At 36.3% G+C, this 26,908-nt stretch overlaps 1 protein-coding gene across 1 annotated transcript in view; it reads right to left on the reverse strand.

Annotated features, from left to right (window-relative positions):
* Positions 1 to 1,549: 1,549 nt before the first annotated feature.
* The window catches only part of PIK3R5 (phosphoinositide-3-kinase regulatory subunit 5), an 823,030-nt gene continuing 797,671 nt past the window's right edge, over positions 1,550 to 26,908 (reverse strand). The window contains exons 19-20 of the mRNA XM_044085025.1: positions 5,638 to 5,753; positions 1,550 to 3,447 (exon numbers count right to left, since the gene is read on the reverse strand). Of these exons, the coding sequence (XP_043940960.1) occupies positions 3,300 to 3,447; positions 5,638 to 5,753 (264 nt within the window). The 3' untranslated portion in view covers positions 1,550 to 3,299. The remainder of the gene's footprint in view (positions 3,448 to 5,637; positions 5,754 to 26,908) is intronic.

A 26,908-nucleotide genomic window follows, 5' to 3' on the forward strand; every position in this document is an offset into this window, starting at 1 on the left:
ATATATATCTACACATACATACACACACACACACACACGCACACACACACACACACACACACACACACACACACACACACACACACACACACACACACACACACACACACACACACACACACACACACACACACACACACACCTACTGTTTCCACACTCACTTGCTAAATGTTATGACATGGTTAGAATATCTACACCTTCCTGAAACTGTTGTACTATAATGTCATCCATTTATATGGTTATTGTTGTTATTATTATTATTATTATTATTACTGCTGTTATTGAAACATGTTATTACTGTTATTCATTCTGTATTTTGATTGAAGTTTTTCTTCCCCTGGGGCTTTATTTTGACTAGTTAATGCATTTTGACCCTCCTGTCTACAAAATGATAATACTACTACTAATAATAATAAATATATAAGCCAAAGGAAGAAGAATGGTGCAAACTAGCATCTATTGTTTCTTGCATTTTTATAAACAGCCCTGCCAAAGGAAAGTAAGAAAAGGAAGGACGAAAGTGTAAAATATTGTTAATGACAAAAATTGTGAAGTTCAACAGGAAAGGTTGACAAATGATGGCACACTGATAAAGTTAGAACAGTGATCAGAAATATGAAACCCTTCTGTTAATAGAAGTTCAGAACAATGCATTAAATACAAAGAATTCCAGAAATAAAGCACAGCAATTGGGGAAGAAGAACAGAAAACAATACAAGAAATAATGAATTGTAAAGTATTCATACCACACAGTCATAAATGGAGTAAATAATATAAAAAGCTATACATAAAGCAGGAAGGGTGATATTTAGTAAAAGCTGTCAAGAAGAAGAAAAAAAGAAAGTGTGATCCCAATACGTAAGCAATTGGCAAGCCCTCATCTGAATTAGTGTTTTAATTTCTGGATGCTGATATAACAATAACATCACAGAGTGAGTGAGTGTGTGTGTGTGTGTGTGTGTGTGTGTGTGTGTGTGTGTGTGTGTGTGTGTGTGTACAAATATATTTATAATTGTTGCCATGGCTTTTGTCAGCTACACAGCTTGCTGACAACTGACAGGTCTAAAGAAAAGTGTTGGTCCTCAATTCCATTATATTTGACTTGTTATATGTACACATATATATTGTGAGTGAAAATACTGACCCCTAGGGGTTAAATGTATTATGACTCTGGTGGATCATATGGTTGCAGAAAGCCACATTCATATTTTCTATAAATTAATACAAAATAGTGACAATGAAGCCAGAAGCCAAGCTAACTTAGGCTGAGCGATACACACCAGGTGCCTAGAACGATTAAGAAAGGCAGACACAGAAAAAGTCACTGATTCGAGAAATCACAAAAGAGACTAAACTAGATAAGGAGGCTGATGTTTGGAAAGTGAGAAGTAGGAGCTCCGTACATACCTGAAGACCTCACAGCACATGAATTCTGAACAAAGACAAAAAGGGGGAGGAGCCCAAAATCAGGAACAGATTTTAAATGTTGCTCTTACAAATTTAGAAAGTTGCTAGAATAACAGGTTTTGCATTGGTATACGTTTTCTGAAGGATATAATTAAAATGTAGGTCATTATTTAGTGACTGCAATCTTCAATGATTTGCCAGAAAACCACATATTTTGTGATGAACAGACCAAAAAAAAAAGAGGGACACATTTGGATGTTCTGTGAAATTCTGGGCAATTGAGAGGTATTGTCCCATAGTCATACTGGAAAGAATTATGATAGCCTGAACTGTTGCTATTGGTAATGACTTTCAGTTAAGAAATAGTGCTGGATTATGGACTTCATGGGCCTGGAGATGAAAGGGAACTAGTTATTTGGTATAACAACAGCCCAGAATTTCTGGCTGAACTGGAAGTCACACCAGCAGGGCCTGTTTCAGACATGGAAGCCTGAATCTGCAGTTCCCTCATCCCCTTTATTAGTTCAGCCCTGTTAAGGAGATGTGAGTGTTGGACTGTTCTGTTTAATGTTGCTTAATTATTGTTATAAACTACAGTCAAATATTTGGTCTGAATGTTAACATAAAGTGCCTCTTATTCTATCTTACATTGTTTTTAATAAAGTGTATTTCAATATCTAAACTAACATTGTTGTATTACTGGTATACATTAAAGAAATGAAAATGTAGATGGGTTTAAAGACGGAATATCATGATTCATAAAATTTGCCCAAAAGTCAAGTATAAAAGCAAAGGGCTTCCACGTACAGTTTCACTTTACTAAAACATATCAATCCTTTCTGGCTGACCTGCACTGCAGGTGTAGACTTGTACATTATCCATTTCATGGTACTATGCTTTGGTCAGAGTAAGAACTGCAGCTTTATTTAATGAAAAGACCTTAGAATGGGAATGTAAAGCACCAGCTTTTAGTTAGCATTCTGTGACCTAAAAAGTGCATTAGCAATTTCCTCACAAACGGCAAAAATGAGCTTGTGTGGAAAGTGCTACCTAAGTGTGAATTCTTTGCTGTCAGGTCATCTAAAGGTGGCAAGTGCTATGATGCTGGCATGCTATAAGTTGGGATATCACTGTCACTCATAGAGTAAACACAGCCGATCTGCAGTGTGTGATATAAAGGCATTTTCAAATGAGGATACATATCAAAAGTGACATAATACATGTAAAAGCACGTAACAGTATTATACAGCTAATGTCTGGGGTCATTTTCTAAAAGCAAACAAGTCTTAATTTAAAGACAGATGAGTTGCAGGGGCAAGATGCATAAATGAACAAAACAATTCTAAACTATAAAAAAGGAAATATTATTTCATTATAAAAGTGCACATAAAACATACTAAAAATTGGAGACTGCAGCAACTGGCCTTTGAACCAAAAGTGATTATTAAGCACCACTTTTTTTCGCCATATAGGCAATCTGACACTTATTGAGTCATCACAAGCAGAAAAACAACCAAACAGTTTCACAGAATAATCATGGCTTGCTGGAAAACTACCTGAGTTTTCCAAATTATTTTTTCTGGTGATGTTCAACAGATCCCTCCCAGAGAAGTTAAATATAATGCCAAATTAAGACGATTTTTTCTGTCTTACTACTCTCTGTTTTACAGATCTAAACAATTATATCCTGTTCATAAGCGGGTGATTATGAGTTATGCAAAGAGAAAGCTGCATTATTTCAGTGTTTCATATCCTATGACCTTTCACACAGTAACCATTGTTGCCTTCTTTGGAAATGCACTGCAGTCTTTGTTGAGGAGCCTTCTCTTTCATCTTGTGCTGCTGTTATCTTTCAAGGCCAGGGATCACAAAACACACAGAGTCCTTTTGCTTTATAGTGCAGCACCACTAAATGTTGCAATGGGAAGACACAACAAGGAACATAACTGGGCCTCTCGGTCTTGTTGGAAATGGGAGGATTGGTTTTCCAGCTTCCATACATCATTTCTCTCAGGTTTGTAGCAAACAGAAACCTCACACCTGTGCAATACAAACAGTATTAGGACACTTCAGTATGGAGTAAACAAAACTTACACATTTCATTTGTTTTCTTATATTTAGTGACAGCTGTTGACCACAACATTTACATGGAAATTATATACATACAAGCTATTCCTAAAGTTTGAAAAAGTCTGACATAATCTAAAGCACACCTCTATTATTGTTCAGTTGCACATATGCACAGGACTAGTGAAGAGATTTGCATACAACACTGGAAATGAGGAGTTACGTTAACATACAGGAACCACAGAAGGTGTTCAGCTAGGATACAAACGGTGGAGGGAGTATATATCCACAGCAAGAAATGTAGAGGGCTGTACATGCTTGCATATGACCTGCATTAAGGTGAATGTAGCAATACAGAGGAGGAGTGCTTTCAGCATAAAAAATGCAATGGGGTGTGCAGCTTGACAGCATAAGAGAGTACCTTCACATGCAAAAACTGCAGGAAGTATGTATCCGACAGAAAAACTGCAACTATGTTCTCATACAATACATTATCTGGGTGAACATCTAACAATGGTGGTGACATGGAGTGAATACCTAGCAATCCAAGAGTTAAAGCTTACAGTGGTGAAATTAAATGGGATGGGCTTACACACAGAGTCTGGTATGCATTTAGCATAACAGCAATGAAATGGACATGCTTCCAACATAAGAACAACAAAAAGGAACTGCATGGGATGCGTACCTGTATAAAGGATAACTGTACAATGATTTACAGCTACAGAGACAATCTGCACAGGATGTGTACCTGCATACAGTAGGCATGTAGGGATGTGCATCCACACAAAAGAAATGCAGAGGGATGTGTACCTACAGAAAGAAAACTGCATGTATTGCGCACCCAGATAAAGAATCTGTGGAGGGATGTGCACCCACAGAAAGGAACTGCATGTGGTGTGTACTCCCATATAGAAACTGTGGAAGGTTGGGCATCCACAGGCACAAACTGCATGGAAAGTGTACCCACATACAGGACGTGTACAGGGATGTGCTCCACACAAAGGAATTGTATCCAGATGTGCCTCTATGCAAAGGAAGTCTGAATAATAGAACTGCATTGTGTGTGCCTGCATACATTGTAACTGTGAATGGGTTTTTCTTCACATACACATGGGAAGTGAAGAGAAATGTTCAGCCACACAGAGGAACTCCACAGAGATGTATTGGCAATACAGAAATACAATGACATGCACATGGCACAGGAAGGGCAGATGACAGTGATTGCAACTATATACCACTGGATCTAGGGATGCACTAACATACAGCACTGGATTTAGGGATGAGCCAACATACAGCACTAGATCTAAGGATGAGCCAACACAAAGCACCAGATCTAGGCAAGAGCCAACATACACCACCAGATCTAGGGAAGAGCCAACATACACCACCAGATCTAGGGAAGAGCCAACATACAGCACCAGATCTAGGGAAGAGCCAACATACAGCACAACAATTGTAGAAGACTCTACAGCTACAAACAGAAAATGCATAGATCAATAGTCAAACAGACAAAAACACAAAACAAAAGACTGCACGTGATCCAACTGTGCACAGGGAAAAAAATCATAAACTGAGCTGCAGTAGAAAAATACTCAAATGGAAGTAGCAGTTTATTACATGCCTCAGACCAACAATACAGACCATGGTGTCACTGTAGATGGCCTAGTCAGTGTGTATCTGCTTTTGATATATCAAACATGTTGGTATTAAGGGTTGTAGTTCATATGGCAGTATTTGCAGGATAGGGTTAGAATTAGAGACAAGGAAAGAGATAGATTTAGTGACATGCACATGAAGATTTTGGAGTGTGTGTGTGTGTGTGTGTGTGTGTGTGCCTGCAGCATCAGGCCTCATAACACTCCTGTGTGGGCATTATTTACACAGTAACACACACCCTGTTGGGGATTATTGCTTGCTTATACAACATCAATGTTAGGAATTCATCTCTAATGAAACATTATGTAAAGTCTCAGCAGTATTACATTGTTGCTGGATTAGATGACCAATAAAGGAAGGACCTATAGCTACATCCAAGTAGTTCAAGATGTGAATTAGTTATACTAGTTAGAAACCAATATGATGCCATCATATCTATGTCAATCAGTTTATAATACTGAGACATTTAAGTCATAAAACAGATCAGATGGACGACTCTTTACTTACTTTGTTATACTTTGTAAAATTTTCTTTTCATCCTGATCAAGACAAAGAGCAAAAGTGCTGTTGTTTACCCCAATAATCTGAACTTTATCAACCTTTATCTGAGTGACAGTGATTTGCTGAAAAAAAGAAAAGATAAATCAAAGACTGAATAATTAATTTTTAAAAAAAGTATTATAGCTACTTGGATGCCTATGATCTACACCACAGACTGTACTGTTATGTTTTAATAACTATTAAAAATAACTACACATATAAACACATCTGGTATAGGTATAGCATTTCAAAAATTAATTAACCGACAGAATTATCTTAATTTACACACACAAGTTTGGATTAATATGTCAGACCATTCATACTGCTTTACTGCTTGAAAACTGTAATCTCAACTGATTAAATCAAAGGCTTTTGTAGCACTGAATATTAAAGCACATAGATATGGCGATTTATATTTCATTGATTAAGAAATAACTAAGTCTATAAACATTTAATGAGATGTCCTCTTGATCTGGCAGAACACAAGCCAGAAGGTGTGGAAAAGAAAATATGACAGCGCAGTGGTGCAGCGATAGTGTTGTCGCCTCACAGCAAGATGTTGTTGGGTTCGATTCTCTGCTGGAGCACCTTCTGTGTGGAGTCTGCATGTCCTTCTTGCATTCGTGTGGGTTTTCTCCAGGTACTCCGGTTTCCTCCCACATTACAAAGACATGCATCTGGAACATTTCTCCCTGGACCTACATTGAAAATTGGTTTTGTTCCAACTCAGACTTTCCTGGTAAACAAATGTTAAATGAAAATAACAAACTATATCACAAAAATAGATGTTCAGATTTACTTACTATTTTCTGGTATATTTAAAATATAATTTGGACAAAAACTATATCAGTCTATACTTGACTTGCCATCCTTTAACAACAAAATAATATCACCTATATTCACAGAATCTGATGTGTCCAAATACTTAAAAGCATATTTTCTGGGGGGTGGGCATACCTCTCAAACTCTTAGAGCAAGAAATCTGGACAAATCCATAAATAAATGTGGGACAAAGGTAAAAAAATAGGGATAATTTTAAATATTGCACTTACAAACTTAGATAGTTGATAGAATAGCAAGTTTTGCATCGGCATGAATTTTCTGAAGTGTATGAAGTCTGAAACTCAATTGTCTGTCATTATTTTCTAACTTTAATCTTTAATGATTTGCCAATAATTTGCCAGAAAAACATGATTTCATGCAAAATGGACCAAAAATATGAGGCAAAAAATCTGGACATTCTGTGAAAATCTGTACAATTGAGAGGTATGTGAAAAAAAACTGAAAGTACAAAATAACAAAACCTAATTTGACTGAATGTTTATTTTTATAGTGTTTGCAAGTAGATGTGTGCAGGAAAACAAACATTTGACTGAAAATTTTTTACTGGCTGGTATATCTGTGAAAGTAGAAAAACAAATAGGCAAGCCTCGTAGTACTCCACAAATGCTCCAACACGTCAGTGCTGTACTAAAATCGTACCAGACAGCAGACAAAACAAAAATTCAGTGCCACGAATAAATAATCCAAAATGAGTTTAATTCTTAAGCGCTTTTCGTCTGCTGCTAATGGCAAACTTCTTCAGTGAAAGTGTTTATGGGTTACTGTTAGGGTAAGGGTTAGGTAAGGGAACAGATTTACCATTTTACAGGATTGGTGATGTGTGTGTTCTGTGTTCTTCTGTCTTGTGTAGTGGTACTGTTAGGGAAAGGGTTTTTAGTAATGCAATGTGCAGGAATAGGGTTAAGGGTGGGGTGGAGTTAGGGTTAGGGTTAGGATTAGCACACATGATTATGGTGGTGCAGAGAGGGCAAAGACTACTCCTGTCCCTAATCCTAACCCACACATTATGTTACTGTTCGCCCAGTTACTATAGCTGGGATTGTAAAGTTTTATCATTAGCTATTATCCATGCCTTAATATGTTCTTATGTAATTGCCTTAAATGAATCCCATTACAATTTGAATGAAATATTTCATATAGGTAGTGATAGTTCTCAAAGCTGTCTAAATTTTAAGTGCATGAAATCAATTCACTTTTGATTTTATAACCAATAAGCATGCATTTTCTTTATACTGCTTTCATTCTCAATTAAAAGACTTCACTAAACATTAGAACATTTAAATAGAAGTTCTTGGTCACATGACATAGTTGTCCAATAAAATGTTTCCAATTGTTAAAGCCATACACTACCAATATATGAATGCATAAAACATTACAAAAACATTAAAGCACATGAAATATACATTCTACATTTTAAAAATCATAATTTAACAATCACCACAAAATATTTATTTTGATAAGCTCTCAATTTTAATAAACAAGTAAAAAGCTATCATTTCATTAAGCCCAGGTGGTGCAGCAGCATTTTATCTCATCTGCCATCACAATTATCTCTTTTCTAATATTAATTTCCAGAGACCACCCATTGGATTGTGTTCAACCTTTTCCAATATGGAAAATATAAAAAAGAAGAAATATGACTAAGCTGTTTACATAAAGTATTTGTATTACTTTTCTACTTTATCTCATAAGTATATTCAAAAATTTGCTCTTTCAATTTACATTCCATTTTCTCTACATACAATGCCAAACATTCTTGGCAAACTGCTATATACACAACTCCCTGTCTATTGCAATTAAATTTGCCAAAAATTGTAGTAGCCTGTTGTGCAGCTACAATTAACTGTCACACATAAATACATTTACGATAGCTGAAACTATCATACTTAAACATTCTGTGTGGGACACGACTACTATTATCTCGGACGTTTTGTAAAATACTTCTGAAACTCTTTGCCCTCTTATAAATAATCTGTGGTTTATTACTGAATTTATTTTCCATATCAGAATTAGCATTAATTAGCTGCCAATTTTTATTCATAATGCTGCATATACACTCACTATTCAAGGAATAGGTAGTAACAGAAGATGTAACATAGCTGTTTTTTGATTTTGGTTTATCATTTTCACCACCATTAATATTAATACTTTCTATAACATCCTCACTATCTGTTGAATTTATCTCCTGAAGGATTGATTGTCCAACATTAGATCTATAAGAATGCAATGGAATATAAAATCCTTTTTTCTTTTAGTAGTAACTTCATCCATAATTGAGTTAATTAAAAGTGGGTCTATATTACCATGTCAACAGGGCTGTTCATCGAATGCTCTTAAGTCGACACATGTACACAGAAATACCTAAATGTCAAACAGTAACAAAAGCTATTTTTTTCCATGGAAAAAAATTGCTTGGCCAACAAAAATCAAAATAAACCAATGGAGACAATGAATTGGGGGGCTTTGCCCTCCACACCCCCCATTGTGAGGGGCTGTGCCCCCCACATCCACCCTACTTAAATATACCAACTCCGAGATTCCACTACAGTGGAGGAAATGGCAAATTCCCAACAACGGCCTACCACTTTTTTCCCTGGGAAAAAAAATCACTTTTGTGGCTGTGCAACATTTAGGTATTTTGGTGTACATGTGTTGACGTACGGGCGTTCAGTGAACAGCCCTGTCGACATGGCAATATAAACCCATTAAAAGTAATGCATAACCTCTATTAAGACACATGTTCCTTAATTGTTGGCATTCCTTAATAAAATCATCATATAACAAGATCATCCATGTTGCCCGCACTATCTGTCCTTTTATTACAGCTTGTATTTGATGTGAGCGATGACAGCTGGTGTAATGCAGGAAAGAATTAGAATATGTGGGTATTCAATGTATTTAAAAAAAATTAAATATTTCTAATGTAATCCCTTTTAATCAATATATCTAAATATGAAATAAGATGTTCATCCACATTGCAAGTAGATTTTAAAAAATGTGAGATCTGATTAATATACTCGATAAACTTTGAGATCTTCTCCCTCTTATCGACCCATATTATACAAATATCATCAAGGTATCGTGCATACAGACACAATGATGAAGTATATTCAGTGGTGATTATATATCTATTTTCCCATTCCATCATACCTACATTAACATAAAGTGGGCCACATGCAGCTCTCATGGCTACGCCTTTCTCATGATGAAAATATTGGGCCACAAATTAAATACAATTATTACTGAGCATTATTTTCATTAAATGAACATGAGTATTAATTTTGTTCTGAAGTAATTTCATATTGTATGTCAAAAAAATCAAAGAACCAATTCAGTCCTATCTAATGGAATAAGTGTAAAAAGATCTTTCATGTGTATTGTTAAAAATATTATATTATTTATCTACTTCATTACATTTAAAAGAAAATCCCACAAATCTTTACATAAGTAATCAACTTGCTGAATTCCTTTTTTAAGGTGGTAGTCAAGATATTTCACAATGAAATATGTTTTAAGGTACCCACTTCCTCAACTGGTTAAAGTGGAGGATCATATACATTTCTGTATATTTTAGGTACCAGAAATATTGTAGAAATTAATGGTTTCTCAGTATGCAAAAGTCTGTAATCTTTAGGGCTGATCTGCTCTTGAATAACCATGCCATGTAACATAACATGTATTTTCTGATATGAAACTTATATTTCATTCAAAGATGCTTCACTATACACATCTTCGAATAATATATTATACATTCTCTGTACATAATCAAACTGATCCATTATAAACAGTCCTCCCCCCTTATCCGGTCTCATAAACCTTAAATAACAAGTGTGCAAATCTCATCAACTATTTTTTTTTTGTGTAAATTTTAAATTATACTGTTTAGACACTGGTTGATGTTGTAATATATAACAAATATCAATGTCACACAATTGCTCAAATGTCTGCAATACTGAATGAAGTAGAGGATTATTAGTACTAGGTATTCACAAATCATATTTAAAATCTTTATTAGATACATTGATAACAAAATATTTTTTAAATTCAATTTTATAACATATATTTTAATTCACTATGTATATTTGTAATTTCAGCTCGCTTTGCTAGTGCAAAGGAAAAACCTTTACTAAATAAGACAGCATGTACTTGCCTTATATCTTATGAGCAAATAAAAGTCCTCAGATGTGTTGGAAATAATATTGCATGCTTTCCCATTCTATTACTATCATAACCAAGAATATTGTGTAAAGAAAGTCACCTCCCCATTCCCTGTTGACATTTCTGGTTCCGTCTCTTGCAATATTATTTCCAATACATCTGAGAAGTTTACAAACTGTATATTTTTTCTTCAAGCTCTAATTTCATAATACACAATGGTTTCAAAGGTGGCTTGGATTTTTGTAAGGTAGTAATCTTCTCAGTAGTCTATGCAATCGGAGACATGGGGCCCGATTCCAAATGGCTGCTCTCAGGATAATGGACCACTTACACTGAGAGCAGGCTGAGAGAAGATCTTTTGGACTCTAACCTCTGGTGTAAACCTATTTATAGATATGCCTTACAAAGACGTAAGTCACTTACACGGAGTGCAAGTCTTTCAAAATGTGACTTTTAACATTTGTGCTACTTTCAAGAATGTCAATTGATGACCTTCCACTTATCTGATTTTACTTCTTATACTTGCTAAATTATTAAATGAGATCTCTCTAATTTGTCACAGATATAATGGATTTTTATCTGACATATTCAAAAACATCTGCTTGCTCATGTTCAAATTAAATTACACAGCAACAAAATCAGTTTTGAACTTATTGAGATTAACAGTGTCTGCTGACTGATGTTATGTTATGTTATTACACTTTTAAAAATAGAGGATAATGACTCACTCACCTTTAATATTATTTCATGAAGCAGCATCTACAATTTGTGCACCTAAACATCCTTGATTCATTTGCATGTTTAGTAACCTGCAGTTCTGCATGCAGGTGAGTTGTCATATGATTTGAAGGACCTCTTATGTCTGTATTACCTTCTTGGGGGAACAGGAATGTACCACCCCACCACCAGATGAGGCCGGAATGTACCACCCCACCACCAGATGAGGCCATCTTTTGGGACTTCAAGGCAAACCTACTATACCTTGTAGAAGACATATGCAAAACTCCCAACAATACCTTACAAACTGAGAGGGCTGTCACATTCCCCTCTGACTTCTAACAGTATCTGAACATTTGCATAGATAAGTTAGTACCCCCCCCCCCCCCTAAAATACAATAGTAAATTCAAGAATAAGTCTGTCTGGTGGAACTTCTGTATTAATAAACTGAACCACAAAAGAAGGAAAATAGTACAACGTTTCAAGAAATCCCCTTCTCCTAACCTCAAGACCACACAGCATGGAACATTATTAGAAAATATAAAGCAGAGTATGAACTTAATGTTGCTACAGATTCCAAAGGAATCTGCAAACCTTTCTTCAGTTATGTCATAAAATTAAGGATGATGTCCAGCAATGCACTGAGTTCTTCCATAACAGTATCATGCAATCTGACCCCAAGGAAATAGCAAATATACTAGAAGAAAAATGTAGTTACTACTTTACCCCTCCTGTCCTTATTGTTGCTTCCACTATCCCAAAGAATTTAGTTCCCCTGAAATTACTTTGGAATGAGTCCTAGAATCCCGGTCAAAGTTGAAAAATAATACTTCCATAGGACCAGACAACATACCAGGCTGCATTCTCATCAGTGCCAGGTATAAATAATACTTCCATGGGATCAGACGATATACAAGGCTGCATTCTCTTCAGTGCCAGGTATCAATAATACTTCCATGGGATTAGACGATATACCAGGCTGCATTCTCATCAGTGCCAGGTATAAATAACACATCCATGGGATCAGACGATATACCAGGCTGTATTCTCATCAGTGCCAGGTATAAATAACACTTCCATGGGACCAGACAACATACCAGGCTGTATTCTAAAAGTGCCAAGTATATATAATACTTCCATGGGATCAGACAACATACCAGGTTGCATTCTCATCAGTGCCAAGTATAAATAATACTTCCATGGGATCAGGCAACATACCAGGCTGCATTCTCATCTGTGCCAAGTATGTATTATATGAGCCTCTTCTTAAACTGTTCAACCTGTACCTATCTACAAGGTTTGCTCCTGATGTATGTATAAAATGTCACTCACTCCCCCCTACATAAGGGTGGTCCTTATACAAACGGTGGTAATAATAGACCCATCAGACTCATTGGCCTTCTGTGCAAAACCACGGAATGTAGCATAGCAGAACTCATTTATGTAGATGTAGGTAACTTAACTGATCTAGAACCTAATCAGTTTGGCTTTGTGAAGGGCAGGTCCTGTCTCCTGAACTTAGTAAGCTTCTTTGAAAAGGTTACAGGGTCTATGGAGAGAAGTCATTATGTGCACACTGCTTATTCTGACCTAACCAAGACTTCTGAAATGATACCCTATGTCAGTATTACTGAAAAATTACACAAGCTTAATATGTATTCCTTTATTGTCCACTGGATTGTGAACTGGCTGTCCAATAGATCCCAAGCTATAAAAGTTGCTGGTTCCCTTTCGAAATGTAAAATTGTTAACTAGTGTGGTACTGCATGGATCAGTTCTCGACTCTCTTCTGCTTCGCATTTACTTTGCATACCTCCATGCCATTATCCCAGAAGTATAGTTGACCACGTTTGCCGATGACTGCAAACTGAGCACTGTTATCCGCTCATTCAGCAATATAAAACAACTCCAGTAAGGGCTGGAATATGTACATACATGGTGTTTCACAAATGGTCCCAAAGTAAATGAAAAAAAGTGCAGCATAGTAGCATTTTTCAGAAAAGTTGCTCCCACCGCATGTTAAAAATGATTCTACTCTTTAGACAGATATGGTCATAAGAGGCATAGGTACTTATGCAGATGATTCTATCTCATTTGAGCCTCATGTTTCCACTATAGTCAGGAAATCATCTCTGTCTCAGTTGATTTCCAAGAGAATATCCTGAAGATCCAAAAAAGTTATCCTCCTACCTCTGTACTTATCAGACCCATCACTGAATATATTGCCCTCTCGGGTATATAGAAATCCAAGCATATTGCTCAGTTGGAAAGGCCCCAAAGATTTCCAACCAAGAAAATTGTGGCCTACAGGTTGAAGTGAGGTATCCTGTGTCTTGCTTTTCAATCCATGAAAGACCCAGTTCTATTTGACTTGCTATTTCTTTGCAAAAGCAGTGGCTTTACAAACACCTGTAGTAAGGACCTAAAGTTGCACCAACAAATAAATGAGACTTGCTGGAGAGGTAGGTTCCAACTTCAATGTATTCCTAGTCAATGGAATAACATACCATTACAGGTCAAACAAAGTGCTACTTTGACTTCTTTTAAGTATAGTCTTGATGACCGGATGGGTAGACACAAATGTACACCAGGGTTAGTAAGTACTGCCTGCTCGATTTGGGAGGTGAGCATTAAGTATTTGAAAATGGTCTACTTAAAGGTTTATTTTGCATCTTGCAGTCCCCATGATCACTTGCCTAGAGTATTCCCATGTTACTATGTCCTTAATGTTTGTGCTGAGTCTTGTTTGGTACTTAGTCCTTTGGTAAAAAGTTTTCATATTTTGTGAAAATTTCAGCATATCCTAAGGCAACTAGCATGCAACAGGATGTTTTTACAGAAAAAAACAGACAAGAACCTAATGCAATATTAAAACAAGCACCATTTCAATTTCACAAGCTTGGCTATATATGGCCAGCTTGACAGAGTTCTGTGAACAATACTGGCAAAGTTCCTTAATACCGAAAGCAAACATAGCAAAAGCTCATTTTGCTGAGATATGCATTCTTCTCAGAAGCAGTGTGACCTACAGCATATGTGTATTACTAAAGGAGTAAAGCCTTAATATTGGAGGTTTAGGGGTATAGATCACTTGCAAAACTCTGAAATGCACTACTTGGAAGGGTAGCAAAATATGAATACTAAGAAACTAAAAAATTAATTTCTAATGAGTATGACTTTAATCTTTGTAGGTTTCTGTAAAAAAAGAAAAAAATACGTGTGTATGTGTATATAGATATATATATATATACATACATATTTATAAATGTTACCACGCATTTTGTTGAACATTGCTTTTTTGCCACCCTAGGGGTGGTTGAGATTGTTGAATGTTCATATAGTTAAGTGTCTAATATCTCATGCTGTTTCTTAGAATCTGCTGAGTAGGGTTTGGGAAGGGGGTTAGAATGTATATGTCTTTGTCTCGGTGTTAGGTTAGGGTAAGGGTTAGGTACGGGTATAAGTATTATGTGTTTGCTTGTGGGTGTGTGTTGGTAAATGTTTGTGTGTACAAGTGTGTCTTGTGTAGTGGCAGACTTACGGGAATGATTTATGGTACATTGTGGGGTTAGAAGGAGGAGCATGGTTAAGGTTCGGATTAGCACACACCCCTCCTACAACTTTGAAACAGAACATAACCTTGCATGCTACTTGGATTATATGTAACATTTGTTTAGGTAAGACCCATGTGTTTCTGCTTCATAGCGATGCTAGAGAGGTCTGAGCTACATTACAGGGGTGGCTCGTGCTATCGGACTGCAGGACTGCAGCACTCCCACCTAGAAACAAAAGAAATAAAAAATGTGAAACATAAAATTTTAAAAAAGTTATTTTTTTACGAGTACCGGAACTTCCGCACATGCGCAGACACACTCAGACTGCCCCGCAGATGCCCAGGAATCTGTGCGAACTCTGACTACCTGAGTCAGCAGTCCAGATACAGGGAAGGTATTTTCTGCCCCGCAGATGCCCAGGAATCTGTGCAGTAGACGACTGCACAGAACAGAGGAGCTCTGGACTGCTTGATCCGCAGACAGGACCAATCAGGAGAGAGGTGATGTTAAGATCTCACAGGGATTCGAGCGCAGGACCAATCAGGAGAGAGGTAAGTTTAAAGCTCTTGCAGGGACTGCGTTGGAAGTCAAGCGCGGCGGGTTTGGTGCTTCCAGACAATGGAGTTGGATCTTGTGTGTGGAGGTTTGCTGCTTCAATCAGGAGAGAGGTAAGTTGAGTTTTAAGCTCTTGCAGGGAAGGTTTGCTTCTTCCGGACCCATTTACAGGTAGTGGAGTTGGAATGGTGTGTGTGTGTGTGTGTGTGTGTGTGTGTGTGTGTGTGTGTGTGTGTGATGCCCCTGTTAACACATAGTGGTGGGTAGAGATACTCAGGCTCGAACCCTGTACCTTGGATGCAGGTAGCAAGGACCTGAATTTCCTACCCACCACTATTTGTAAAAAATTGCAGATTTTTGCCTCATATTTGTTCTGTTCCTCATAAATCTGTGGTTTCTGTATCTTCATTTTTCCTTGTAAAGGTTTGTAGTGCACTAGTAGCATTGTTACTTGACAGCTACAGGTTCTCTGGTTTGATTCTTGGCTGGGGTGCCATCTGTGTGGAGTCTGCATGTCCTCCCATCTCTTACAAAAATGTGTCTGGAGTGTTTCTCCCTGCTCTGCTGAAAATTGGCTTTGTTTTGTTCCAAGTCAGCCTAGTTTCCTGGTTAACAAATGTTTAAAAATAACAGGCATTTGAATTTCAGACCATATTCTTCAGAAAATACATGGTAAAACAAAACCTTTTATTCTAGCTATTGTCTTAAGTTTATAACATGGATATTTGAAATTTGCCCATATTTTTTGGGACTGTATTCCCCCATTATTAGCCTCGTCCAGGTATTTTGTGCTAAGGTTGAAAGCTATCTTTGGTGAGAACTGAATTCACTGAATGTTTGGGGGCTGTATTCCCCCCATTACTGGCTTTGTCCACATGTTTTTTGCTAAGAGGTTGAGAGCTATGGTGAGAACTGAATTAACTGAATATGTTTGGCAGTTGTATTCCCACATTATTGGCTTTTTTTCAGGTGTTTTTGCTAAGAGGTTGACAGCTATGATGAGAACTGAATTCACTAAATGGTAGCCATTTAAATTTGTCTTCCTCTGTTTCAGCTGATTTGTCATAGTGGTATGTTTCTCTGACTGTTTTGCACAGGGTCAACACAAACCACCAACGTTGAGAAAGAAACCTTTATAACAACACAAAGCTTTCAGGTTATACACCCTTTCTCAATGCTTAATACAGGTTCATTAAAACAACAATTTATATACGAGTCATCAGGTCACATGATATGCAGCCCAAGCATCATATGACTAATTAAAACAATACATCATATATTCAGAGTAAAATTATATAAATAAAATTCAAAATATATAATATATAATACAATATGTAAAAAATTAATACACAAAGACAAAATTTTATTATTATTTCAACTTAATACATTCTATTTTTGCTAAAACAGGCTTCAGTGAAACAGCAGAATTCAAACCAGGTACACTATCTGCTGATAATCTAATAATCCGGTCAAGCTCTTTTATTTCCAAAATGTTCCCTATATCACCTCCTCTACTGGTTGCACAAACATTATCAATAACCCTAAATTTAAATTTATGGTCTATACCATGGGTACTAATATGTTTGAATAAGGCATTATTTTCACATGCCCTTCTTGTCTCAGATTTGTGTTCTATTATATGTTCTTTCAATTTTCTAGTTGTTTTTCCAACATAAAATGAAAAACAAGCAGTGCAGATTGCAAGATAAACAACATTATTATTGATGCAAGTAGCCGTTACATTAAATGTGTAAACTTTATGCATTAAGGGATGTACAAAAACACTATTATCATGTACCTTATTAACCTCAGTGTTCAAAATATCACCACAACAGCTACAGTTGTTACAACTATGTGTACCTTTCCTCCTTATGTTACACCTACCCTGAATATCTTCTCTAAAATCTTTATAACATAACATATTTTTTAATGTCCTCATATTTCTATATGCAAACTGTGGAGTATCACCCAAAACTTCCCTAATCTCAGTGGACGCCATTAAGACAGTCCAATATTTATTTATAACTCCTCTGACATAAGGTGTCATAATATTATAAGATGTTAAATACCTAACCTTCTCTTGTCTATAGGAGTCATAATGAGAATCTGTCACGCATTCATCAGTTGACAAAAATAATGGTTTAAACATTGTCTGTCTGTTATTAATTACTTCAATCTTAATTTTTAATAACATATCAGGGCTATATCCACTATCTATAAATTCTTCATATGTTTCCTCCAGTTGACTTAAGAAGCAAGAATCATCAGTGTTTAGCCTACATATTCTACCAAATTGTGCCTTGACCACACTTTTAAAGATGTGAGGGGCATGCATACTTGAACCATATAAATACCTCCCAGCATCAGCCTCCTTTTTATATACGCTTGTATTCAATACACCATCTCGCAACTCTACAGCAACATCTAAGAAACTTATCAAACCATTTGAGTATTTCATCTCAAATTTCAAAAATTCAGTAGTATTATTCAAATAAGATAGATAATCAGATAGTTCTAGGGAGGATCCCTTCCATATTAAAAAAAAAACAATCATCCACTTATCTTTGGTAAAAACATATATTGGAATTTAGATACATAGTGCCATCATGGATATACGACTTCTCCCATTGATATAAAACTCAATTCACATAAGTATTTGCTACCAGTGTGCCCATGGCTACACCAGTAAGCTGCAAATAAAGTTGCTTATTAAATACAAATATGTTATTTAACAACACTATATCAAGTAGGGAGCAAATATTCTCAATATTTCTAGCAGAAAAGGATGAATTCTTAAACAAAAATTCACGTATGGAATTAACACCATACTCATTCGGAATGACCGTAAATAATGATGAAATGTCTAATGTAACAAAAAGGAAATCACCCCTATTAATTTTAACTCTATCTACACTATTATACCATTGTTTTAACTTCAAAATAAAATCTTTGGTATCCTTCAAAACTGTGTTGCACTGTACTAAAAATGGTTGAAGTTGTTTCTGCAAATACACAGAAATAGGCTCCGTTATCCAGCCATTGCCCGAAACAATAGGCCGCATTGGAGGTTCTTTCTGTGATTTGTGAATTTTTGGTATACCATACAACTGTGGTATAGTAGGACAACAGACAGTAAAAAAGTGAAACAGATCTAAATCTATGTCCCCCGAAATCTGCAAGTCATAGATAAACATGTTAATGTAACTAATACATTACTTCACATCCATATAAGAAATAGTTTTAAATGCTGCAGTATCTATTAACAAATTAGAAACAGAAGACATATATTTCACCCTATCCATCACTACATTAACACCCCCTTTATCTGCCTGCTTAATCACTATATGCGGTTTCAGCTTCAAGTCCTTCAAGGCCAAAAATTCAGAGTATGATAAATTATAATTTTTTTTAACAGTTTTAATATACAAACATCTTAACTCCATTTCACATAAATTATGAAAGGCTGTGAGTACAGGCATGTTAGCAGGTATAAAGGTACTACGTCTTTTGCAATTAAATTGTGTTGAAATATTGTTCTTAAATAGTACCTTTAAGCTTACATTTCTAACAAACTGCTTCAAGTCCAACAGTGCAGCAACTATATCATCGCTCGTTGTGGGAATGAAACCAAGTCCTTTTTGCAATAACTTATAATGCACAGCCTCTAAATTAAAACTAGATAGAATTAAAGTACCTGCTATTATCTTCAAACTAATTTCACCTGCTTTTCCGGACTGATGTTCTTCCATTTGTTGGAATACCAAGTTTGTCTTACTGCCGACCTTCCTCGTGAGGTCGAGCATTCCTTGACTACCTCTGCCTTCTCTAGCTGGAAATGCTTCTGAAAAAGGTAAATCATGGATTGATGCATTCTCTTAACCTCATCGGCTTTCTTGACAGCACTATTGTTGGTGTTTCCCACCGACGAATGCACACTAGTATCCACCCCATCAGATTGAGGCATAATGGGAGCAGAAGTAGGCGTGGTTACTGATATATTGTCAGCCGGCCCGATCGATACCATTTCTCGAGAAGGTGAGTGGGAATTCGCTGGCAGTACTAATTCAGGAAAATCATCTAGTTTATCCAAAATAGATCTTTGTAATATAGGTTTGCCATTATTTTTAACATTATCCTTAATTAAGGACATATCATTCTTAGGCCAAGAGAAGATATTTCCTTTCTGAAAGTCCATCATATCCCTTAACAATTTATGCTTCTTGGCTTCCAAACAATTGTCAAGTACATGTAGCCTGTCTAACATTTGCTGGTATGATATAAGCATAGCTTTAAAACACGGCATCGCCATTAATTCATTCTCCATACCAACTATCTCTTCTTTTAACTCTTTCTCAATAGAGGAGAAAAAATCATTCATTAACACCATGTAGTCAAGGCTCAATTTTATATTCAATTGCTGCCATCATTTCAATAATTCGGGATATGTATTTCCATATGAGGGGATTTTTAATACCCTGAGTCCTCGTGGAACTATACCTCTATCTAAATAAGCCATGAAACTGAAGCGTTGCCATTGCAGGCGCTTATAAGCACCCACCTTCCTCTCCAGCAGTTGTAACTTCTTACCAAATTCTGCTGTGTAATCTACAGGTACCGAACAAGTTGTTTCAATGTTCAAGGATGATGTAGTAACAAAATGCAATAGAGGATTCACCTCATTAGCCAATATGGATTTAAGGCTATTACCAGTTTCCATTTATAGGCTGTAAAAGACTCTCAGCAATCTCTCAACCAAACAGCAAAATTGTCACGATAAAAACACCAGATGCTGTATCAAAAAGTCCAACACAAACCACCAACATTGAGCAAGAAACCTTGTCATAGTGCTATGTTTCTCTGACTGTTTTGCACAGGGTCCCCTGGGTTCAAGACATGGCAGTGAAATGTATGGTGATAACATAGCATTTTATTCTAGCAACTTTCCAAAATTATACAAGCAATCTTTAAAATGTGCCCCTGGTTTTTGGCCTTTTGCCTCCCCCCCCCCCCAACAAATTTTGTTGTTTTCCAGATTTCTTGTGCTGCAAAGTTCAGAGATACAGCTGAGTGTAGAGTAGATTTTACAAGGAGGTGAGAGCTGCAGGGGAACAAATGTTTAGTGCTGCTTATACTAAGTCTGCTTGCATTGTTAATAGCACAACAGGTAGTGTACTTGTTTTTGATGGAGAAGGCTGTGGGTTCTACTCCCACAGTAGGTAGATGCATTACTGATACTGTACTGTGTTTAAAGGGAGTGGATGCTGCAGTCCTTTTTGGCAAAGATACCTAGTAACTATGAACCTGTTATCAGTTTGCCACCCATTCCCTATTGCGATATTACTAGCTTATCATTTTTTTAATGCATGCAACATAGACAATTTATTCTTCAAGGGCAACAGGCACTTTATTTGTAGATGAAACAATGACATATAAAGATGTTTGCTAGCAGCAACCTCTTTATTAGTTGCAGATTTCTTTACTGTGGATTTTACTTATTCAGATATTGTGCATATGTACTGATACTGGTGGACTATAGAAGGTAGAGTAGACTTTTTATGATGGAAATGTTCTGAACTGGGCAGTTTTGTCATTGCTGCATGCATTTTGTTTCATTGTTTACTGGAAAAATGTTCAAAACAATAAATTTAAAATGCCCTCTAACAACTGTACTGTATTGTACAAGGAATATAATGTAATACAGTCAGGAAGGTGTATCAAAGAGCATGTGTATGTTTCGTGTTCAAGGGGACTATGATTTTGAAAACAGCCCAAAGTTAATCTTTATCTGCCACTGGCAAAATGTATTTTCTTTGAATGTGGGTTTCAATGCTGTTTCAATGCATGTGAGTTTCAAGGGCAGAGAAGTTTTAATGCTAAGTCTATTTTCATTGAGAGACTGCATTGCTTTGTTTAACAGATAATTATTAGTGTTTGTGCTGTAAAATGCAAAATAAAACTTCCAAATGAAATCTAAATCATTGCAGAAGTAAAGCAATATGCACATTACAGTGTTTATGGTAAATGGGGCAAAATAATTAAGGAATGGGATATTGGAATGGCTGCAGGAGGGAGGCTCCATTCGACCATGATTTTGTGAGTGGGGGGAAGGGTAGCAAACTCAGACAGCCCCGGTTGAACTATACCTCTCAGTTGTCCATATTTTTGCAGAATGAATAGATATTTGCTTCTTATTTTTGGTTTGTTCCTCATAAAATGTGTGGTTTTCTAGCAAATCATTTAGGAATGAAATCACTAAATGACAGACAATGAGTTTCAGACGTCATAGCCTTCAGAAAAATGCATGCTAATGCAAGACCTGTTATTCTATCAACTGTCTTAAGTTTATACAAGAGCAATTTTTAGTAGTGTTTGTATGTTCCCCCAATATATTTGGCCTTGTCCAGATTTCCTGCATTAAGAGGTTGAGAGGTACGTGCAAATCACTTTGTAGAATTAGGAATATCCAAACCTCTCAACTGTCCCAAATTTTGGCTCAAAATGTTGCTCTCCCCTAATAATCCCTCATCAAAATGGCAATTTTGGAAGAAAACGTGGAGGGTTTGCAATTATATATAACTGTAATGATCAGAGTTATAGATTACTTTTACTTCAGAAATGCATGTAGATGCTCTTATTTTATTAGCTGCTCAAGTTAACAGTGTTAATATTAAAAAGGTCTCCCTTTTTTGACAGGTTCCCAGCTGTATTGTGTGGCAACTTTATATTTTTGCATCACATTTTTGGTCTGTTTTTCATAAAATTGTAGTTTTCTGGCAAATTAGTGGCAAGTCATTAAAGATTGAAGTTAGAAAATAATGGCAGACATTTGAGTTTCAGATTTCATACCCTTCAGAAAATTCATACTAATGCAAGACCTACTACTGTTCTATTATCTAAGTTAATAAGAGCAATATTTAAAAACTGTCCTTATTTTTGGGCCTGTGTCCCACTTCTAGTTCTATGTATGGCTTTGTCCAGATTTCTTGCGCTGAAGTTGAGAGGTATGAGTGTCAGAGCCATCACCCTCAGCCAGAGACATTTCAAATTTTGACATACTTGTTGGACCCCACTCCCCATTGTAGTGGCTCTGGATGTGTCCAAGGAAGGCAAGGAGCAGTTATGCAGTGTAAGTGTGCAGAGTATTACCCCATCCAAGGTAGACCACAAGTATGACCGTGGCTTTTCATCTGTCCTTGATTTTGCAGAATGTTCTGGTTTTCTGTCATATTTTTATACTGTTGATTTATACTTCTTATTGTTCAGGAAATGCATGCTATTACAGTGCCCTGTTGCTCTGTTTAAGTAGCAATGATTTAATGACCATCAGTTAAGCTTGTCAGAGATTGTAAGATGCAAGTAAGCTTTAATAAGCATACTGTTAAAGAATTACCAGCACTGAAAGCCTTTTCGTTATTGCCATGCAGAGAATATTTACATAACTAGATAATGTATAAGTCTTGGGTATTGAAATGCATATGACAGTATTTATAATTAAAGGACATGATTACAGTATTTTCAGAAGCTCATTACATTTGTTGGAGACCTGCAGTCATCTTTTGTTGGAGACTTGCAGTCATCTTTGCAGGCTTTACCTGTAAACTAAACAGAATGCCAATCTATCATGTGTGGTCTATAACTTGTGCAGGAATCCTTTAAGCAATTTATCTTGAGCTTGTTTCTTGTTTGCTGTTCATTTTTTACTTTGATCATGTCTTCCCCATGAAACAAGTAGATAGTTGTGTCAGGCATCTTTTTTGGATAAGAAACATTTTTACAAGTGGGGGTATCACAGTGATTGCTATTTTCAGCATGTTACTTGGTAATTTTATAAAGCTGAATATAAATTATAATTAGACCTGCAGTGCAAGGAGTAGTGGTTTGAGTTGAGTGCTGCTTTTTTATACTTGATTTTGACTGGCATTCCAGTAATGTATTTAAAAAGTAATTTATTTTTTCATGCCTCACAACCTGTTTCCATCTGGATATTAAGTAAGTTGTCATGTAGCCAAAGCATTGAAATATTTTTTTCTTCTACACTTCATTTTGTCTTGATTGGACTCTTGTAATGACTGTTTGGCACCCAGGGCAACGTATTTAATTAAAGTTTCAGTTGTTGAGGTTTTGAGCATAGCTCCACCCCTTTCTAGTTGGCCACACTCCTTCTCATTGGCCCCACCCATTCAGCTGTCTCCTGCAGCCCTCCTTTAATTTGAAGTCACCAGCCACCACTGGCTACATATACCATTTTATATTGCAAACTGATAACTTACTTAAGTACAGTTATGCAATTAGAGAAAATTAAAGCAGGATAGGACCATTATGGTTATTGGGACTATTTTGTTATTACAGGCAGTCTTTAGGTGTTACTGTTGGAAACAAGTTGAACTATATTACTGTTGGTAGTACAATTGTTGGTTGTTTTAATGTATTCTGCTATTATATATTTTTCTGAAATAAATTGAAGTAGATTAACATTCATATGTTCTTTGAAATAAATTCAAGTAAAGAATATTACGCTAGACCACATTTCTTGCAGTTGGTAAGCCGAAACATGTCTTCTGTTGCAGTGTCACTGTGGTTACTTGAAATCAAGGAAGATAAACCTGCTCTCTTCAATTCCTGCATTTAGAACATGCTGAGATAATATTATTGAAGGGAGTACATTTTTAATTTGATGAGGCAAATACATATACTGTCCTCAGTGCAGTTGCAGCAATTGGGGTAATAAGGTATCTAATGACTTTGTTTCTTACAGCTGAAAGAAGCATAACTACTTCTAATGTGCATTGGTATATAACTACTTACTTTTTAAAAATGCAGGTTTTCTTTAAACACTTCTGACTTCATAATATAATATAGACCCAAGTCATGTGAGTTATCCTCACCAACTCAGTTGCACTCTGTAGCCATACCTTAACTTGAACTATCACCTGCAGCATCAGTTATGTGCAGACATATCATTCAAAAATCTGTATCTCTGTGGTCAAGTTTTTCTAATATTTGGCTCTAGTAAAACATCAAAAACAAACCAATACCATAAACTCCCAACCCTATATAAACATGTCTGTATGGCTCAACAGATTTGGGCTTCTTCAGTTCAACATTTGTTCTGCAAGCTAACAGAAATTTTGGGATTTTCTGATCATCACTTTAAGATTAAGGAATATGTACTATGGCATTATAATGTACATCAGTCTTATGACTCCTGGATCAATTAAATATTATGCAAAACCCCAATGCTCTCTATAGTGAATAGTGGGGTTTCCATTATTAAAATCCTCCACTTAGAAGGTAAGCAGTTATCCAAGCCAGTGTTCTTCATCATATGAACAAAACTGAGTGAAGGAGACCTCATACAGCCACAAAGAGGGTCTGAAGGACACCTTTTGTCACTACTGCATGTCATGTCTGCAGAAAGCATCTATTCATTACTGGTATGCAGTTGGAATTTGAGAAAATGCACAGCAAACCAAGGTCAGGGTAGCACTCAACCTGAAGTGTTTTAATAAAAGTGTCAGCTATTAGAAGTGTACAATGCAAGTAGATACATTTTAGAAAAAGTACCTTAAAATAGCATTTTTAACTATACCTTGCATTTCTGTGCAGTACTAATATTCCTGAACCATTGTAAGTAGTGTTAAATTGTAGTTTACTCCATTATAATGTCCGGCCAAGTATCCTAAGTATCCTAGATATAAGCAGAAAAAGCACTGTGGGTTTATAATTAACTTTATTAAAAGAAGGAAAAATAAGAATAAGACAGTAACAGACAATAAAAGAGCAAATTTATTAAATTAGCACCAGCAATAGCAAGCATCTGTAGCCTCCTCTCTCTTCAGGAATATTCAAGACAAAAAAAAATCTGTCTTTGTCTTAAATATTAAATGGCACCACTGGTCTTTCTCTTCCTTTTATTTGCATGAGTAAAAACAATGATGACATACATCTGTGCATTCACATCTCCATCTACATAAAATTGCATCAAGTTATAAATAAACAAATAAATACCCTTCCTTCTATTTATAATAACAGGTTTCAGCCTAGAAACAAACTGCATCAATGTTGCCAAAGCAGTATACCTGAAATACTAAACATACTGTTTACTAATTTGAGGAAAATATTGCAGTCCACATGCCCAAGGAACAGTGGCAACAAAAAGGAAACCCAAAACTAATATAGATAAGATAAGATAAGCAACATCCAGTCCAAACAGCTAGATATACAAAACAGATGCATCACTGTGGACATCAGAAAGCCATATAGCTGTATATTATATATATATATATATATATATATATATATATATATATATATATATATGTGTGTGTGTGTGTGTGTGTATATATGGTCAAAACTCATTTCATCAAAAGTGATATATGGCCTTTTCCCCAGTGTAGTGGAATCCTGGAGTTAAAATATAAAGTGGAGGGTGGGGGGCACAGCCCCCCCCCCCCATTGGGGTGTGTGGGGTGGAGACCCCCACCTATTTTAAATGCTTTAAACCATAGACATGTATATTGACAAGTGCAATGAAAACTCTTTCCAGAAGACAATATGAACTCAAACTATGTGGGCAGGCTATGCCCCCCCACACCCCACTTAATTTATATTCTAACTCCAAGATTGCACTACAGTGGGGAAAAGGCCATATATCACTTTCAACTAAATGAGTTTCGACCAAATGAGTTTTCAGTGAAGTGCGCTTTCAGTGAAGTGTGCTTAGTGAACTCAGTTTCGACCAAAAGTGTTTTCAACCAAACAATACACACACGCATATATATATATATATATATATATATATATATATATATAGATATGTGTGTGTGTGTGTGTGTGTGTATGTGCATGTGCATAGGCAGCCTTGGAAATGACTACACAAAGGAACAAAGTCCACAGGGGCAGTTAAATCTTCAGGTGGCATGGATGTAACTTATACATCATTATATACAGAAATTGTTCATCCTAGTTTATCTTTGCTTGCGGTGCAGCTCCTTAAGATAACAGGTGCGATCCAAAAAATATGAAGATGGAGTTGATCCTGGAAAATGGAGTAGAAGAGAAAGGACTGGTCAACAGCTGATTGATTTCTAGGTGTTAATCTGTGCGCATGGCATATTTTAAAGGAAGCTACAGCTGCTGAACCCTGCACCATTGGAACTTGATCAATGTAAAGTGTTTCTTTGGCTGCATTCACTGCCAGTGTCTAATATCAGACTGCAGCTACAGCTCTAAATCAGTTCTACTCTGATGCTGTCATTTAAATAGCAGTCCATATGCAGACTGTCTCTTGGAAGATACAAGCACAAACACCAGAGGGGTGAAGTGGGCATTACTCATCGTGCCACTATAGCCCTGCACTGCATCACATCTGCTAACACATCACACCTTGAGTTGAAAATGTATGCATCAA

This window comes from Protopterus annectens, chromosome 10.part0 (genome assembly GCF_019279795.1).
Source record: "Protopterus annectens isolate FY-2018-M chromosome 10.part0, PAN1.0, whole genome shotgun sequence".
Taxonomy (NCBI): Eukaryota; Metazoa; Chordata; order Ceratodontiformes; family Protopteridae; genus Protopterus; species Protopterus annectens.